This window comes from Mastigoproctus giganteus, chromosome 4, assembly GCF_048544385.1.
Source record: "Mastigoproctus giganteus isolate SK-2022 chromosome 4, ASM4854438v1, whole genome shotgun sequence".
Classification (NCBI taxonomy): Eukaryota; Metazoa; Arthropoda; class Arachnida; order Uropygi; family Thelyphonidae; genus Mastigoproctus; species Mastigoproctus giganteus.
In genome coordinates, this window is record NC_143578.1 from 187,134,230 (window position 1) to 187,154,283 (window position 20,054).

At 38.7% G+C, this 20,054-nt stretch overlaps 1 protein-coding gene across 1 annotated transcript in view; it reads left to right on the top strand.

Annotated features, from left to right (window-relative positions):
- Nucleotides 1-20,054, top strand: part of LOC150087261 (very long chain fatty acid elongase 1-like) — a 279,861-nt gene that overhangs the window by 150,024 nt on the left and 109,783 nt on the right. Inside the window, exon 2 of the mRNA XM_090372425.1 lies at nucleotides 7,788-7,876. Within this exon, the coding sequence (XP_090228551.1) occupies nucleotides 7,788-7,876 (89 nt within the window). The remainder of the gene's footprint in view (nucleotides 1-7,787; nucleotides 7,877-20,054) is intronic.

Sequence of the window (20,054 nt, forward strand, 5' to 3'; positions counted from 1 at the left end):
TTCCCATAGACAATGTTAAAAGGAGTAGTAGTCTTCATAAATGTTTCAAGAGGCCTTTGTTTCCAAGATAATCTTCTCTTTTCTTTATAAATTTCAATAGTATGCATATGCATTTTTTAACGGAAGGCACAAATTACAACTAACACGATTTGCGCGGAGTAACAAGTTTTTACGAAGCTTAAAAAAAAAAGGAATGAAGAGAAGGTTCTGAAAATTTGTTTTTTATACGATTGAAGACTTCAGTAAAGGGAAAACACATTTCACCATAATAACGTAAAAAACCACAATTCCAGCTATCGGTATTTTCGCAAATGCAATAACATGGAGTTTACTACCCGTTTATAATTGCTTGCAGTAACAGAAAAGCCCAAAATAAACCGGAAAGTGCAAATTGTTTATGTTTTATGGGCGTGACTTCCAGAAATGTGCTTTAGAAAAATATCACAAAGCCGTTCAAAATTGGTTCTTATAACGGAACAGATTATTATTAGCTGATGGTGCAAGGAAGCCTGCGGCTTATGCTGAGAGAGAGAGAGAGAGATATCCAGCTCAGAACCCTGGGTGTGCCAAGCCCATACTCACCAGATGTGAGTCCCTGGGGTTAGAAGGGCAACAGGATTGGTGAGGGGAACAGAGGGGTGCTCTTACCAATGAAGGCTTAAGTTCTGTAAATATGATAACGATGAAAGTGTAGTGCGTTTAATGATTTGAATTGGTAACTAATACAATTTATGGTGTACTATTTACACCATAAATAGCGAAAATTTGAGTTTCCGAGGACGTGGAATGAATTACTAAAAAAAACAATGTTATTGGGCTCGCATTACGATATTTTCTTGATACGATGGTAACGGATTAATATCGTAAAGCGGGTACACTGTATTGTATAGCTACGCGCGTGGTTTGAAATGAGGTACTGTATTTATGAATGTTTAACATTCATTTTTTGCAATTAATATTTATATTTTCGATTTTGTTGATACTTGGGGGGGGTTCCCTCGTAAACCCGGGAACTCGTAAAGCGAGAACCGCCTGTACTTTATTATTATCATCATTATTATTAGCTATATATAGTGCAAGGAAGTCTGAGACTTATACTTTCCTTATTTTCCATTGTAGTAAATGGGGAACACAATGGGAAAAATCTTCGTAAAAATAAGTTTTTCGCCAATTTCAGGAAAGGTGATGTAACGAAAGATAAATGATTCTTCCTTCGTTATCCATGATTTATCCTTGTTAATTGTATTATATTGTCACTCGCAGCTTGAATCACTTCAGTCAACTCGTGAGGGAAACGAATGAAAGGTAAGCGTGCGTAACTTCTATGATGGCATAGCGAGTGATGCTTTGCGATGAAGATTTTATTACTGTGCATAAATAGTTTTTTTGAATACCAGCCCTTTATGTAGAATTTTTAGAAATGAATGCCTGTAGTTCCCCTCTCCCCTTTAGTAATCGTTAAATTCAAATGTCTTTAGAATTAAATTCAGTGCAAAATCAAGAAAAACGCAGGAGACAAGATTGTGTTGATTTTAAAATACTGTACGGTTAAATTATAATATAAAATGTAAAGTTACATTTTATTTTTTAAATAAAAAATCTGCAAATTTGGAATTTCTCTCAACTTCATTGGGAGAGAAATGCTTACTTAACATATGCATGCGATTGTATTATTTTTATGGTTTTTCGTTTTAAGTTTTGTATTTAAGAGAATTGTCTACGCATCGTGATGCCATTCATTACATTGCGGCATATTATCCAGCCTGATTTGTGTGGTTGATTTAAAAAAAATAAAATAATTTTCGCCGCATGCAGTGCAATCATTTGCGTTACCAGATTTTTCTTGGAGTAAACATGTAAGAACTCTCATGCGGAAAATCATTCTTACCCGAGTCGCTGCAAATTTTCGATTTTTATTAGTGATTTATTTAATTTTTGTATAATGCTTCCATTTGCCAGTAATTATGTTTTTCATTTTCAAATTTATCCCAGGGGCTCACATCTGGTGAGTATGGGCTTGGCACACCCAGGGTCCTGAGCTGGATATCATCATTCTTTTTCTCTCGGGGTAATTCAGAAATTTTTTTTTTTTTGGCTGGTGCAGCATAAGCCTCAGGCTTCCTTGCACCATATGGCTGCTAATAATAATAATAACTGTGCAATGCGTTGTGGTCTTCGGACACCGTAAAGTGGTTCCGCTGCGTCACATTCGCTTGGAGCGGTGATCTGGATTCGAGCCCTTCGTGGACTTTAAATGTCTTTTCAGTGGCTCTCTCTCTCACAGTACGGCACGCAAATCGGCCTGTTAACCTACGTAGAAACCGATTAAGGCTGTATAATTTCTCTAAGGAGTCTGGGCATTTTTAACTCGTATTGCGAACTATAGAAAGTGCCGCACCAGAGGTTTAATACATTGTGGTAATATAGAATTTCAGCGGAGTCGCGTTCTTCTGTTTACAGGAGCGATTTATTTTATTATTTTTAATCTATATAGGGCTAATGGGAAAAAAAAAAGGCAACTAATGATAACGAAAGCAACCGTAATAAAAAAAAAAAATTTTTATATATATATATATATATATATATATATAACGGTTATTTTCTTTTGTTTCGAGCATTTTTGATGCATCAGATACTTGGTTGTAGTGAGCTTGAGCCATTGTGCATTGAGTCTCTGCAAGTGTTCAAGGCTGATTTGCACTTTTTGGGTTAGAGGTGGAAAGGAAGCTATACAATCTAGAATAGTTCGCAGGGGAATACTACTCCTTTTCACTACCGCATTATTCTTTGTAGGGCCTGAGTACCCTTATAAACCTAGACCTACAGGAGTGATGCATAGATATATTTGCATTGTATAATATGTATAGGACCCACAACATAAGCACAGACTTGGAAATTTTAGGCATGTCGTTTCTTCAACATGTCACATGGCAATTAATTTGATCTTGATTTCTAACTAGAATGGTCACTTACTGTATAAAAAAAAAGAAAAAAGTGCTCTCTCTCTGAATGGTTGGATTTTACAAATGCAATTATTTTTGATGTATCTCTCTGGTCACGGTGTGCTTGTTTATATGGTTTATCATATGTTATGATATTAGTATTGGAAAAATGATGCAGGGAAGCAAAGCTTATACAAGCATTATGGGATATATATATATATATATACATACACACACACAGTGAAACTTACCTTTAACGGACAGCCATGGGGAACGAAAATGTGTCCGCTAACAAGAAGTCTGAGGGAGAAAAAAAAAAGAAAAAATCGTTAAACGTTTAATGTAAAATTAAATTAAAATATATACAGATTTTGAACAATATTTTTGTAAATAATATACGTACAATTGTGCTATGTATATTATGACTTTATCTTAAGAAAAATACATACAGTAATCACTTATTTTCTTCTGCACCTTCTTCCGGCTGAAAATTTTGTTTTCAACATTTGTTTGGATTGAAGAAACCATCGAAAGTCCTTCAGTAAGATACTTCAGCGGCGAAAAACATTTTTAAACGATTGATTTGTATGAGCGCTTCTATTTTCATCGGTGGTTCGTCGTTAATGTTCTTCGACAGAATGACCTCCTTCCATTTCTTCATCCTCATGAGGAACTTCTTGAAAAATATCGATGATAATGTCGTTGATATCTAGAGCACCATCTTCTGTAGTGAGGTTCGAGTCTATATCTTTGTAGCCAGGGTCACTTGTAGCTGAAGTATCGTACATTATCAATAGATGTTGTTGAAGTTCTTGTTCTTCTTGGTGCTCCACATTGCTGTTCTCAACTTCAATTTTTGCGTTTGAGAAGCCAGACTTTACAAAACAGTTCGCGACAGTTTGTTTTCTAATTGCGTTTACTGAAGAGGAAATCCATTGAATAGCATCTAGGATGCTGATTTTTCTTTGCAAGGTCACTCGCACATGTTACATCGTTCATGTTTGCAATGAGATGTCTTAAAACACGTTTTCTGTAGTGAAGTTAAAATTTTTTTATAATCCCCTGATCCATGGGCTGACACTCTGCAGATGTCTTTGGTGGCAGAAAAACGATTTGAATGTTGGACAATTCAATGTGCGGGTGAAATGCAGCATTATCCATGAAAAGAATAATTTTTCTGTTTTGAGGAATCATGTTTTGGTTAAAGTGACTTATCCATTCGCTCATGATATCTCGTGTCATCCACGCTTTTTTATTAGACTTCTAGTCAACATTCAAAAGATTCAACTTTATGCCCTTGAAACGACGAGGATTTTGAGGTTTTCCTATAACAAGAGGTTGTTCAAAGTCTCCCAGCATATTTGTACACAATAGTACAGTCAAGCGTACCTTAGAAATTTTTCCGTCCTGGCACTTTTCGTTTTTTAGACTCATTGTTTTTTTTTTTTTTTTTTTTTCAGGAAGAGCTTTAAAAAACAACCCTGTTTCGTCACAGTTGTAAATACCCTTAGCTTCAAAATCACGACATAAATCTTCCAATTTGACGGTCCACTCTGTTACAACCCCAGTATTAACAGATCCACCTTCACCACTTACGGTTTTCCAAGAAATTTTATACCGAGTTTTGAACTAGTCTAGCCATCCCACGGAAGCTTTGAACTCATTTACTCCCATAGATTTCGCAACCTCCAAAGCCTTTTCCCTAATAATAGGCCCATTAATGGGAATTTTTTTAGCACGTTCGCGACAAAACCACTCATACATAACATTGTCAATTTGAAGTCCAACAGTTTTCGGGAATGATTTTTGAACCTGATCATTTCCGTGTTGCCAAAATTGTTTGAGCAGTTCATTTTTTTTCTTTAAGATGTCGCTTACCTGTGTCTTCCCGATTTTGAATTTTGCAGCGAGATTGCGAACACAATTTTTTTTTTTTTTTTTTTTTTTTTTTTTGCCGATCATACGCATTAATGAGTTCGGCTTTATCTTTTAAAGTTAAATGTTTAAGAGAAGACATTGTGCACTTCACACGACACTGAACAAAACTGAAACAGAAAAGACGAAAGGCCGACCATATTCCCCCCCCCCCCTGCACACACCGAATTCATCAGAAGTTTTACACGTGCCTTAAAATTCTTGAAAAAGGGTTTAGAACCGTGACGTAAACCTTTATAAAAATCAGAAATAGAAAATAAACACACGATTGAGGCAATACGTGGAAGAAAAGTTCCTAGAAAAAGGGCCGTAAGCTTGCCTGCTGTCCGTTATGGGGAGATCAAATTAAGTGCTAATCTAAACGAAACAGTGCAGTTTGCCTGTCCGCTACAGAGAATGTCCGCTAGACAGAAGCTGCAAACACGTTAAAACCAATAGAGGTGAGTTGGGAATTTGAAAATGTCCATTAACGAGAGGTGTCCGTTAGGAGAAGTTTCACTGTATACACACACCACACTAGGCAACAGATTTCCACATGTCCCTAGTCCAGTGATGGTGCTGACATGTCCATGCAAGGAGCACCGTCACTAGACTAGGGACATGTGGAAATCTGTTGCCTGGTGTGGTGAATCCCATTTTCAACTGTATTATGCTGAATGGCGTATCTTAATTTGTAGAAAGCGTAAAGGGCCCATGGCACCTGGATGCACTGTTGGTATTTGATAGCCTGGCAGTGGTATGGTGTGCAAAACTTAAGGACCAACACTATTTGTAAATGTTACAACCACAAAATCTTTTCTTAAGGTACTCTTTACTGATAAGAGTAGATTCAGTCTCGGCAGAGATTCTGGATGTCAGCTAATCTGGCAAGAGGTTGGAACATGGTATCACCCCCCAAATCACTGAAAGGGATTGATATGGTGGTTGAGGTGTTCTCGTCTGGGAAGGTGTTATCGTGGATGGACGTACACAACCCAGATACTGGAAGGTGGTACTGTAACTGGTGCATGCTACTGTACTGGGGCAATCCTTCCTGTGTATCTGTTATGAGGTGCCATTGGTCCAGAGTTCGTGTTTATGGATGATAACGGCACACCCCATTGCACTGTAACTGTTGATATGCTTTTGGAAAGTGAAGACATTGTTCATATGGTTTGGCCTTCCTGTTGAACACATATGGATGCCCAGGGAAGACTCCTAGCGTCAAGTCCACACCCACCAGAAAATTTTCACCAGCTGAAGATGGCGGTGCAAAAGCCTGCATCGACTTTAGGGGTGGCCATATCTCCTACTGAGACCACCTTTCCCCTTTGTTCCATCTTTGGCGGTGATGCATTTGTATCATGGCAGCCAGTGCTATGTTACCATTTTTGAATAAAGTGCCTCTGTACCATTTTGTTTCTATTGTGTTGGTGTTGTTTCCTTCATAATTTCCGTACCTTATGCAGTTCCTTTGGTATGCTTTACCCATATCCAGGCCACTCCTATGAGAAGCTACAGGTGAAAACCTGACTGGTTCTTAAATTTTGCATACCAGTGTAGTATTATGTTTTGGGGGACTATTTTTTGAGCATGCCCTGTGTCCTCTGATCACCATTAATCAATAGCTCTATGGATAAGCTTACTTTTCTATTGTCGCCGACAAAGTACACCCTTTATAATGTGTATTCAGACAACTTCGGCATCTGTCAACAAGACAATGCACTATGGAACGTGGTCTGGCAGAACATTCGATGCTACAACGATCCACCTGACAGTGTGCAGTCATTACTCTACACATTTGTGCACCGCATGGGTATTACTGGTCACCTTGTGGAGGCCACACAAAGATGTGTATGAAATGTATTACAGGCAAATGGTTGGTTGGTGTTCCTAGGTAAAGGTAAACTGCAGCCATTATCAACCCACTGCAGGATGGAAGCTGCCTCAACAATTCATGCTGAGGGAAATGGACCATAATCTGCCATGCTGGTCCAGTGTGGGTTGGCAGATTGAATGTATTTAGCAGTCAGGGGCTTGAAACATGGTCTACTCAGAGTGTGTGCTATTGCACTCCTGCTCCTGACCACTCGGCTACGGAGGCCCTGCAAAGCCAACTCAATGTATCTAATGTATATGCGTCTCACCCAGACAAGAATGGAGTACCACTCAAATCACCGTGCACAGAGGACTGACATAGTGGAGTGGTGAACACGAAGTACAGTAGTATGCATATGACAGTGGTTTGAATTCATGTAACTGGAAAATATAGTTAATGATAAATATTCTTGTTGTAAATTCACTCCTCTGATCTGCAGTCATGACAGTGTAAAAACAAGTGATTAAAGATTCCAGCTGCTAACTGAACTACAGATAACTGAAAAGAACATTGATCAGATTTCCATTATCTAGTTATAATGCAAATCAAAAACTTTTGCTAGAAACCATGTTTACATAAAAGCACATTTTGCAATGAGCTGCATTCAATATTTCATTGTAAAACTGACCTCATTTTCTTCAAATGCTCAATGCAAAAGAACAAATGCAGATGTGTGTCCACTAGCATTAAAAAAATATATACAGTATAATAAACTGGGTATCATATCGCATTTTTAGTCTTAATTCCTTCTATGAATGCTAATATTTGTCTCATTTTGTTTTCAAAATAAAGAAGTCGTAAGTTTACACACAACTTGTGTTGTTTCACAACTGACTGAATTTTTTTATTATTTTTTTTTGTTATCAATGAAACAATTCTCTTGTATCTCATCGCTATTTCATATTGCTTGGTAATAGAAGTTGCATTACTTATGTTATATATTTTACTTTCATGAGAAAGAAAGTAATTGCAGTGTGTATACACGCATGCTTGTCAGTTGAACTGATTTCTGTGGTTTATTCTGTTACTATTTGCTGTTTTGTTTCTTGCAGAACTCGGGAAGTTTACGCCACTTTAGAAATGTCTGCCTTCAAGGAGAACGCTACAAGATCATCGTATGATATTTTAGCCCAAGGAGGAGGTATGTTATTTCTTTGACTTTGCTTATTGTTGCTAAAATTACTAGTTGCAGAAGTTAGACTTTTAGCACTTTAGGGAGCTTAGAGAGAATATCTTTCAAAGCCAGTTATTCTCTAAAATACATGATATGTTTGCTACCCATATATAAAAAAAATGGGTGCTTTACTCACCAGTTTTACTGGGTGCATTTTATGCACTTGTTTTCACAAAGCATAGCCAGTGTGGGCTGAACTTTAGAATAGTTCTCCCTCCAAACTGCCTCAGTCTTAGGGTGTTTATCTCCCCCTTTCCGCTGTTTTAAAATAGGAAAACGAAGGGGGACTCTGTTCTAAAGTTTTACCGCTGGTATGTTTCTTTAAAAAAAAAAAAAAATATATCCCTGAAATATGTTGCAATCTGTTTGTCAAGATAGAGTAGTTAACTTTTGATGGAAATATTGAATATAATAATTCTGCTGATCCAAGCCCTATTTAGTTCTTTCTTCCTGCAAAGTTAATTTTGGATTAGCCAGTGAACTCGCAACAGATGACTGTGGTAAGCATAACTTGCAAAGACAATTTCGTTTCATGTTCTTTGATACTTAAAATCATTTAACAGAAAGGTGGTAATATAAAGTTTGCTACTTACTTAACTCATTGAGAGTTGCACAGTACGTTCAAACTTTCCAGCGTGATGTGATTCAGCAAGGGGCACCTGAAGCTTCACATGAAGAAAAGTTTAAAGGATGCCAAATTGCAATTGGCACCTGGGTGCCACATACCCTAGGAATGCCCTTGGATTCAGCAGTTGGCTCATGACCTGCCATGGGCCAGTGCTTAAGTTACAGATGTGTATATATAGACACATTATTGCCAAAAGTATGCAGACACTTTTGACATAGTCATCTGAGATTCCAGAGAAATGAGCCATACTCACCTCATATGTATAATAGGTATAATGGCAACCATTCTGAAGCTAGAAATAAGCCAATTGACGAACTACAGTAGATAAGTCGAGGCATTGAGTTTAGCAACTTCTAATGGGGAAGTCATAGGATGACATATTAAATAAATATTTTGTTTACACAATGGGCCATGTAAGATGGACAGCACTGCATTTAGTAGAACTGGCTTAGAACCAGTCATTTCAAGCACTTAGTCACATATGCAATCAGTTTGCTGCTATTGCATCAAACCCCTAGATAAAAGATGTCACCCAGAAGTGCTTGTGAGGCGCACCTATGTGCACACAGCATACTAGTGTCATTACTGAGAGAAATATTTTTGTATTCCTTTTGCGCAAAAATAAGCAATTTATGACCTATTTTTATCTCTGCGATGACCAACATTTTTGTCAAGTTTGAGCCAGAAAATGTTGGGAGCAACCATAGGTAACTTATGAAAGTAAAGATTACCATTGAAGATTCACTGTAAAGAACACTTGTTTTAAACTAATTCCCATAATTATAACATTCTTGAACTTTTTTTAAACTAGAGTTGATACCCATTAGCTATTGTATTAATGCAATACAGAAAACTTTCTTGAATTTAAACTTCCACTCCTTTGAAAGCTACAACAGATTTTTATTCTTCTCCTTGTTTAGAGGAAATCTAGCAGTAGAAATCAAAGTAAACCTAAGCAGTCAGGAAATGCTAGATGATGAGGAGCTATTGTGAGTGGTCCCTCACAATAGTGCCATGGTCCACATGTAGCTATGCATTGGGAACCCTTAGACAAGTTTGGTCATTAAGTAGCTCATAAGAGAAATGATTTCTTTATACATTTATTAACTTAAAATGTGTACTCATTTCCCTTTAAGTACTATGTAACATTATTTTTGTATAGGTTTATATGAATACTTTAGCATTAGTAGAGGCATACGATGCAAGAAAGTAAGCTTATGCAGTATCAGCCAAAAAAAAAAAAACAATTTCACCCCTCCATTTGTTCCAAATGCCTGTCCAGCTCAGCCTTAAATTTATTTAGGCTATCAACTTCCACAACAAAAGATGGAAGTCTGTTCCACCAATCAACTACCCGCTGGCTAAAGGCAAATTTCTGCACATCTATTGTACAACTGTCTTTCCTCAATTTGAAACTGTGCTCCCCCCCACCCTTCAGGTTCTTAATCTGAGCAAGAGGAAGAATCCTATCAGCATTCAGCTTGCTCAACCCATTCAAAGCCTTATACACCTCAATTAGATCACCTCGCAGGTGCCTTCTCTCCAGGTGCTGCAATTTGCAGAACTTAAGCCTTTCTTTATAAGAGCACTCCTTTGTTCCCCCACACTTGGTTATATATAACACTTGGTAGGGGATGTCTGGAAAGACCTGCCCTAGATCAATGTTTGCTGATTTCCTCTATCAGCCACTGTTGATCTAGGACAGGATCACTAAATGGAAAAATAATGGGTTACTAGAGCTCAAATCATGGAAAGAAACTGGAATATGTCCAGAAGAGTAGCACATAGATCCATCAGTCCTCATTGAATACTGTTAACCAAAAGTTTAGGAAAGTCATAGGAACAGATATTGGTAAGACAATAAGTTGTTTTCATCCGTTCAGTCGTAACAGACATTTGGACACTTTATAGGCAAGGTGCCTCCATGCTGTCTGGTCTTCAACAGCTTCTTTCAGGCCCTTCATGCTCTCATACCAGTGTTGCTCTTGGTGTGGAGCCAGCATGTCCTTTGCTAATCCTTGCTCCATTGACTTTTCCTAGCATTATAGATTTTTCCAATGAGTTGGATTGCATTCCATGACCGAAATATGTCAATCGTAGTTTGATCTTGGCTTACAGTGATGTTTCTGGCTTAATGGAATCCAAAATGTCTAAGTTTCGCTGTCCATGGTATGTGACAGCAAAAATGTCACATACCATGACATTCAAAAATGTCAATATTTCTATCTGCTTTTTTCATTGTCCAGCTTTCACACCCATAAGTTATGAGAAAGACTGTAGCATTAACCATTCTGATCTTCATTGTAAGGCCATTTTTCTTTCTAGATCTTTTCCATGCTCATCAATGTCTACGTCCAAGTGAAATTCTAATTTCAGGGCCAGATCGATTGGCCCTGAAATTCCTGGTCGATTTTAGATCCAAGAAAGATGAAATCCCGGACAGATTAAACCACCTCCTGACCCAGCTGCTGTCATAATTTTTGTTTTCTTGATGTTAAGCTGCAGTTCCACTTTTTCACTCTCATCTTTAACCACTAAAATCAATTGCATTAGATCTTCCTCATTTTGTGCAAGCAGAGTTGTATCACGTGCGTATCTTAAATTATTGATGTTTCTACCAATTTTCAATCCAATTTCTGACTCATCCAAATACAATTTCTCACAACTGATTCAGTATACAAATTAAATAGAAATGGGGGGGATAAGATGCAACCCTGTTGCACAGATTTCAAATCAGTCTATCTCCAAATGTTATTCTGACAATTACTGTATTTTCCCATGTATAAGACACTCTTTTTTGAAACATCTGGGGTCTAAAAACTGGGTGTGTCTTATACAGTGGTTGTAGCTTTTTTTACTTGCATTTCCCGCTTTTTCATGCTTGTAGTCAGAAAAGATTTTCGTACAGTGCTGAATTCAAGTTAAGTGATCCAGTTTGCAAAAGTGAATGGAAATCGTGCTGCTGAACATAAGTTTGGTCCTCCTCCAACTGAGAAAACAATCAGAGACTGGCTACGGGAAGAAGAAACCTTACAGAAAACACCATGGCAGAAGGCCATGAGAGGCAAATCAGCAAAATGGCCTGATTTAGAGAGGGAATTGAAGATATGGATTGAAGAGCAAAGGGCAATTGGAATTCCTGTGTCCACAAAGATGGTTCAGCATGAGGCAAGAAGAATTGCTGATGAAAAAGAAGTTCCTGATTTCAAAGGAGGACACAATTGGTGCTTCAGGTTCATGAAACGGAATGGACTAAGCACACGTACACACACCAGACTTGCCCAAAAGATGCCTGAAAGCTATGAGCAGAAGGTCCTTGAATTTCATCGTTTTGTCATTCAATGTCGGAAGACACATCAGTTTGAGTTGGGACAGATTGAAAATATGGACAAAGTCCCCCTTCAGCCATTATACAGTTGTTCTAGCTTGTTGTGCTGACGGAACCAAGCTGCCTCCTATGCTGATTTTCAAACGCAAAACAATGCCAAAAGAAGACATTCCTCGGAGAGTGATTGTCTGCATTCATGACAAGGGTTGGATGGATCAGGATGGGATGAAGATATGGTTTGAGAAAGTTTGGAGCAGGAGACCAGGTGGGCCCTTATGCAAACCTGCCATATTGGTGCTTGATCAGTTCAGGGCACACATAACAAAAAAAACAAAGAAGATTGCTGCAGAGCAAAAAACAAAACTTGCCGTCATACCTGGAGGCTTGACATCCCAGCTCCAAACACTATGTCAGCATTAACAAACTCTTCAAAGCTGCCATGAGAGACGAATGGAACCAATGGATGAAGTCGTCTGGGGACAATTTGACACCAGCAGGAAGAGTGAAGAAACCAACTATACGAGAAGTTTGTACCTGCGTGAAAAGATCCTGGGATAATATCAAGATTGAGATCATTGTCAAGTCATTTAAGAAGTGTTGCATTTCAAATGTCATAGATGTAACTGAGGATGAAGCAACATACGAAGACAATGATTTGTCATCAGACACAGATGAGGACAAGCTAATGGATGGCAGTTTTGACAGTGATGAGGAGATGTATGAATTTTATGATGAATAAAACTTGAGTTCAATAACTTTATGTAATACATTTTTTTTTTTTTTTTTTTTTTTTTTCAAATTTTGGACCCCAAAATTAAGGTTCATCTTATACATGGGGAAATACGGTACTTCTTGATTAGTGTACAATAATCTTATTAGCTCAACCAAGTGCACCAGGACTCAAAGAATTCTACACTTTTTTGTGTTCAACACAATCAAATGCTTTGGTATAGTCAATGAAGCACATGTATACATGATATTTCTGAAATCCATGGGCTTTTTCCATGATCCAACAGATGTTTGAGATGTGATCATGAGTGCCTCTTCCTTTCCGGAAACCAGCTTGAACATCAGGCAGTTCTGTTTCCATGATTCTATACAATTCTGCTTGAATGATTTTTCAAAAGAATTTTGCATGTGGTATCAAGGCTATTGTACAATAGTTTGATCAATTTTGGGTGTCTCCCTTCTTCGGGATTGGATTAAACACTGATCTCTTCCAGTCTTTTGGCCACAGATTGCTTTTCCAAATCTCCCTACACTTTTGCCCATTACAGTTATCACAGCTTTGTGCAGGCAGATTTTTTGCTGCAACAACTACCAAGTGCCCATACTACCTCTTCCTTTAAAATATCCGGTTCTAGTTCATCCTGCCTTTCTGCTTAAATTTGTTGATTTTTATTTGCATACCATTCTTCCATCTATTCCTACCATCTTTTACTATTTCCTTGTTGATCATTCAGTTCATTTCCACCTGTCTTTTATTGAACCCTTAGAAGCAGTTGAAGGGTGTCCAGATCTTTATTTGTGCGAAGAGATCTCTTATGTGCCCTTTTTTTTAGCATTAGTAGAGGCATATGACGAAAGCAAGCTTATGCAGCATCAGCCAAAAAAAAAAAAAAACTACTTCCATTTCACCCCTCCGTTCGTTCGAAATACCTGTCCAGCTGAGCCTTAAATTTATTTCGGCTATCAACTTTCCTCAATCTGAATTTATACCCTCTCAGGTGATTATTCTGAGCAAGAGGAAGAATCCCATTGGCATTGAGCATTCTCAAACCAATCAAGACTTTATACACCTCTATCAGATCACCTCGCCGGTGCCTAGTCTCCAGACACTGTAATTTGCAAAACTTAAGCCTTTCTTCGTAAGAGCAACCCTTTGTTCCATTCACTAATCTTGTTGCCCTTCTCTGTACTCGTTCCAGCAGCTCAACATCCTTCTTGAAATGAGGCCTCCAGACCTGTATACAGTACTCAAGGTGTGGCCTGACATTGCCTTATACAAGGGAATAATCACCTCCTTATCCCTGCTAGAAAAATTCCTGTATATCATTGACAAGACACCATGAGCCACTCTTGTAGCCTGTCTGCACTGTTCAGAGAACTTCATATCTGCTTGCACAGTTATCCCCAGGTCCTTTTCATTTTCTACCACTGTCAGTGTAGTACCACAGAGTTGTACTTTCCCATAGTACTTTGACAAATGTAATGTTAAACTTTATTTGCCACCTCTCAGCCCATCTGCTCAACCTATCCAGATCCTCTTGCAGCAGCATAGCGTCAGTAGTGTCCTTAACAACCCTGCCAGCCTTTGTATTGTCTGCAAACTTGGACATTAAGCTTGATATACCATCATCAATATTTTTTATAAATACAGAAAACAATAGACCAACACTGAACCCTGAGAGACTCCACTAATAACATTAGTCCACAATGAGCAGTGTCAATTGATTACCAATCTGTCTTCTCCCCCTCATCCACCCCTTTATCCCTAGCAGCAATTTGCCTCCAATGCCATACTTCTCCAGTTTGTGCAGCAGTCTTCCATGTGCAACAGTATCAAAAGCCTTTCTAAGATCCAAGTATATAATATCAAAGTTATTCCCTGCATCCAGTTCTTTTGTGACTGCATCATAGTATCCAATCAAATTGGTCAGGCAAGACTTCCCCCTTAACAAAACCATGCTGTGCCCGAGCTATAACTGAAATATTTTTCGAGATGATCCTGCAGTGCTTCTTTAACCAGTGCCTCCATTAATTTTCCTGGAACAGAAGTTAAACTCAAGTCTATAATTATTGGGGTCACATTTGCATATATCCAGTCTATGGGTACCTCCCCTAAGTCCAAAGAAGCTCTTATAATTATGGCTAATTGTTTGCTTACTTCATTTGCTGTCTCCTTTAATATAACTGGATAGATCCCATCCACCCCAGGTGCCTTTCTTGTGTTTATCTTCAACAATTTCTCCTTCACTTTACTCTCAGTTATTACAAGATTATCTAGCTTACTGCCAGAGTTGAATACACCTCTGGTATTCCCCTTGCTGAACCAGGTGGGCAGGAGCAGCAGTGCGTAGCCCATGCTTCTTGATTAGACCGGGGTTCGAGCCCGTGAGCCACCAAATACGGAGGATGCGGAAAGGTTAGGGAATGACCACCGCAAATCCCCGGAGCAACATGGCCTTAGTTGCTAATGCCCCTAAAAACCAAATAATAACAAATAATAATAACCCCTTGCTGAATAACTCCTCATGTGTGAATGTAGATGCAAAATACTCATTTAGTTTGTTAGCTACCTGAGCAGGATCATCAACAGTTGAACCATCGATATCAAGTTGACCAATCTGATTCATCCCCTTCCTTCTAGAATTTAAATAAGTAAAGAACTCTTTGCTGTTTTTCTTTGCATCCCTTGCCAAAGATTTCTCGTAATCTGCCTTCGCCTGCCTAACCTCCTTTGTAACTTGGTTACAAGATCAACTTACAAAGTATATCTATCATAAGCTTCTGTGTCATGTGTTAATTTATGTATCCCATGCATTTTTCTTCTCTGCCATATGTCTCATTAGTTCATCTGACATCCATTTTGGCCTAAACCTTGAAAAATATTTCTTAGTTGGTATATAAAGCCTAGTAGCTTCCAAGATAAGTTCTTTGAATGCTTCCCATTTTGAATTTGCTGTTGGTAACATCAGTTGGTCCCACTGTATAGAATTTAAATACTGTCTCAGACCATCGTAGTTGCCTTTACGAAAGCAGTAACCCTTCCCTTTACCCCTGATGGTAGTTACCTCTTTGAATAAATTCCACTTCAGCACACTGTGATCACTGCCACCTAGTGGTTCCTCTATCTGCAGATTCTTAATGCATGAAGAATCACTACTGATAATCAAATCAAGAGTATTACTCCCTCTAGTTGCCTCCTGAACATGCTGATGTAGAAAACTATTATCCACTAAATCCACAAAAGCCTTGCTAGTGTGTGAGTGACCATCCCACAAATTCCGGTCAATATCTGGGAAATTAAAATCCCCCATTATAAGACTCGCTGATTTACTGGCCCACACACTATTTCCCTGTACAGTTTCTTATTATACTCATCAGATTCATTAAGCCTATAGCACACTCCTACTCTCAATTTTGATCTCCCAATGCTTATGTCACACCAAACTGACTCGTCAACTGGCTTCACTCCCTTGGATTTTGTGTTTCTTAACTAACAGCATAACCCCTGCTTCCTGTCTATCCTTTCTGTAAACATTGTACTCCCCAAATTCCAGTTCTGCATTCCTTATATCTGTGTAACACCATGTCTCTGATATCCCAACAATATCTGCCTTTGATGTTTTGAGCAATACCTCAAATTTAGTTACCAAACTTCTAGCATTGGTGTGCATGCACCTGTTCCTATTCTTAGCTACCCTAACACAACCCATGTGTTTACTTGTACTGCAATGACTCCCAACAGTCTCTGAAATATCCTGCATCTTGTTTTCCAGACTGCTGCTCATTCCAATAGAAGCAGTGCAAGAATCACTTTCACCTCTTCCAGTGGCTACTGTTAATCTACAAGTCCTTGTATCCCCCCCCCAAGCTAGCAGTTTTCAGACCCACCTAACACTGCATCGATAGTATCAGCAAATATTGTTGCACCCTTTCTATTTAAGTGTATCCCATCCCTGTAGAAGCAGTCTCTCCTGTTAACAAGTATAGACCAGGCTGAAAAAAAATTCTACCCCTTGAGCCTTGCACAATCTTTCCAGGGCCGAATTGATCGACAAGGCTCTCATCATATACTCCCTCCTATCGTGTCTGGGCAGAATTCCAGACACTTTCAAATTCAACCCTAATTCACGGCTTTTTTTCAACAATGACCTGTACTTGTTAAGTAATTCTGCCGGTCTCCTACTCTTAATATCATTAGTGCCAACATGTACAACTATATCACCTTTTGTGCCTTTAAAAGATATCTGCTCTACAATGTCATCAACCTTTGTCCCTGGCCAACATAACCTGGTCCTGTTCCACCTATTCTTTTTACAAAGCATGTTCCCCATTTCCCTGACAATAGTCACCAATAACTTCTAGTTCCTGTGGGACCAGTGCAATTCTGCCTTGGTGGTTGCTGTTGTGTTGCATGATGACCCATGTGGGCAGCTGAGAGCTTGATGGGCCCTCAATTTATATTCTTTGAGGGCATCCACCCTGTCCTTCAAGCTCTCATATAGGCCCATAACAATGCTGAGTTGTCGCCCGATTTCTTTACACTACTTACATTGTGCACACACAAAGACATCCCCCATGGCAATATCATGTCCTGTACCCGATTGCTCCACAAACATCATGCAAGCAGTGCATTTTAAAAGGCTGTGATTCAGAGGGCAACTGCCCACCCCCAGTTGTCCACTGAGCCACAGCACTCCCATTAGCTTGAGCCTTTTGCTTTGTTGCTCTGGTCTGAGTCATGATTTTGATTTAATTTCAATTTCAGTACAAAGTTATAACCCTAAACTTTTATTCCAACAGTTATAACACTATATATATTTTTCAGTATAGAGTATTATCTGAGTTCCGTTTATATAACTTCTGTATCAAGTTATGTATTAATTATGTTATGTTTGTAATCTAAGTCGTTATGTATTTAGTTAAAAAGTACAATTTAATTGACATTGAAGTTTAACAAGATTAATATATTTTACTGATTGATTGGCAATATTATATACTATATTATATCAGCATGAATTGTTCAGGAGGCTTCCATCGTGCAGTGGGTTGATAATGGCTACATTTTACTTTTTTACTATATTATATAAAATACCTACAAGGCTTTTGTGGATTTATTGGATGATTGTTTTCTATATCAGCATGTTCGAAAGGCAACTAGAGGGAGTAATATTCTTGATCTGATTATCAGTAGTGATTCTTATTGCATTAAGAATCTGCAGATAAGGGAACCACTAGGTGGCAGTGATCAGTGTGCTGAAGTGGGATTTACTCAAAGGGGTAACTACCATCATGGGTAAAGGGAAGAGGTTGTGTGTTTTTTTTTTTTTTTTTTTTTTTTTGTAAAGGTGACTACAATGGTCTGAGGCAGTATTTAAATTCTATACAGTGGGACCAACTGATGATGTTACCAACAGCAAATTCAAAACGGGAAGCATTCCAAGAACTTATCTTGGAAGCTACTAGGCTTTACATACCAACTAAGAAATAGTGTTCAAGGATTAGGCCTAAATGGATGTCAGATGAACTAATGAGACATATGGCAGAGAAGAAAAATGCATGGGATACATATAAATTAATGAGTGACATGGAAGCCTATGATAGATATAAGCTGGTCTGTAACCAAGTCACAAAGGAGATAAGGCAGATTATGAAAAATCCTTGGCAAAGGATGCAAAGAAACTCAGAAAAGAGTTCTTTACCTATGTAAACTCTAGAAGGAAAGGGATGAATCAGATTGGTCCACTGGATATTGATGGTTCAACAGTTGAGGATCCTGCTCAGGTGGCTAACAAACTAAACGAGTATTTTGCATCTACATTCACACATCAGGAGTTATTCAGGAAGGGGAATGCAAGAGGTGAAGTTAACTCTGGCAGTGAGCTAGATGATTTTGTAATAACTGAGAGGAAAGTGGAGGGGAAACTGTTGAGGATAAACATAAAACAGGCAGCAAAGGAAGTAAGCAAACCCTTAGCCATAATTATGAGAGCTTCCTTGGACTCAGAGGAGGTACCCATAGACTGGAGATGTGTAAATGTGACCCCAATTCACAAAGGAGGATCAAAGGCTGACACAAGTAATTATAGACCTCTGAGTAACTTCTATTCCAGGAAAATTAATGGAGGCACTGGTTAAAGAAGCATTGCAGGATCATGTAGACAAGACTTCAGTTATAGCTCGGACACAGCCTGGTTTTGTTAAGGGAAGGTTTTGCCTGACCAATTTGATTGGATACTATAATGCAGTCACAAAAGAACTGGATGCAGGGAATAACTTTGATATTTATATTTTTGGATCTTAGAAAGGCTTTTGATACTGTTGCACATGGAAGACTGCTGCACAAATTGGAGCAGTGTGGCATTAGAGGCAAATTTCTGCTATGGATAAAGGGATGGTCGAGAGGGAGAAGACAGTGGTAATCAATGGACACTGCTCATCGTGGACTAATGTTATTAGTGGAGTCCCTCAAGGTTCAGTGTTGGGTCCATTATTTTCTTCTGTATTTATAAATGATATTGATGATGGCATATCAAGCTTAATGTCCAAGTTTGCAGATGATACGAAGGTTGGCAGGGTTGTTAAGGACACTACTGACACTATGGTGCTGCAACAGGATCTGGATAGGTTGAGCAGATGGGCTGAGAGGTGGCAAATAAAGTTTAACATTACATTTGTCAAAGTACTACATATGAGGAAACAGCAACCGCAGAGCAACGTATCAACTCTGTGGTACTACACTGACAGTGGTAGAGAATGAAAAAGACCTGGGGGTAATTGTGCAGGCAGATATGAAGTTCTCAGTGCAGACAGGCTTCAAGAGTAGCTCATGGTGTCTTGTCAATGATATACAGGAATTTTTTCTAGCAGGGATAAGGTGGTGATTATTCCCTTGTATAAGGTAATAGTCAGGCCACACCTTGAGTACTGTATACAGGTCTGGAGGCCTCATTTCAAGAAGGATGTAGAGCTGCTGGAACGAGTACAGAGAAGGGAAACAAGATTAGTGAATGGAACAAAGGGGTGCTCTTACGAAGAAAGGCTTAAGTTTTGCAAATTAGTGTCTGGAGACTAGGCACTGGTGAGGTGTGATAGAGGTTTATAAAGCCTTGAATGGTTTGAGCATGCTCAATGCTGATGGGATTCTTCCTCTTGCTCAGAATAATCACCTGAGAGGGCATAAATTCAGATTGAGGAAAGACAGATGTAGGATAGATGTGCAGAAATTTGCCTTTAGCCAGTGGGTAGTTGGTTTGGTGGAACAGACTTCCATCTCTTGTTGCGGAAGTTTATAGCCTAAATAAATTTAAGGTTCAGCTAGACAGGTATTTCGAACGAACGGAGGGATGAAATGGAAGTGGTGTCCCCTCCCCTTTGGCTGATGCTGTGTAAGCATGCTTTCTTGCATCATATGCCTCTGCTAATGCTATACTATACTAAGCTTATGCTATCTAGATTTGGAT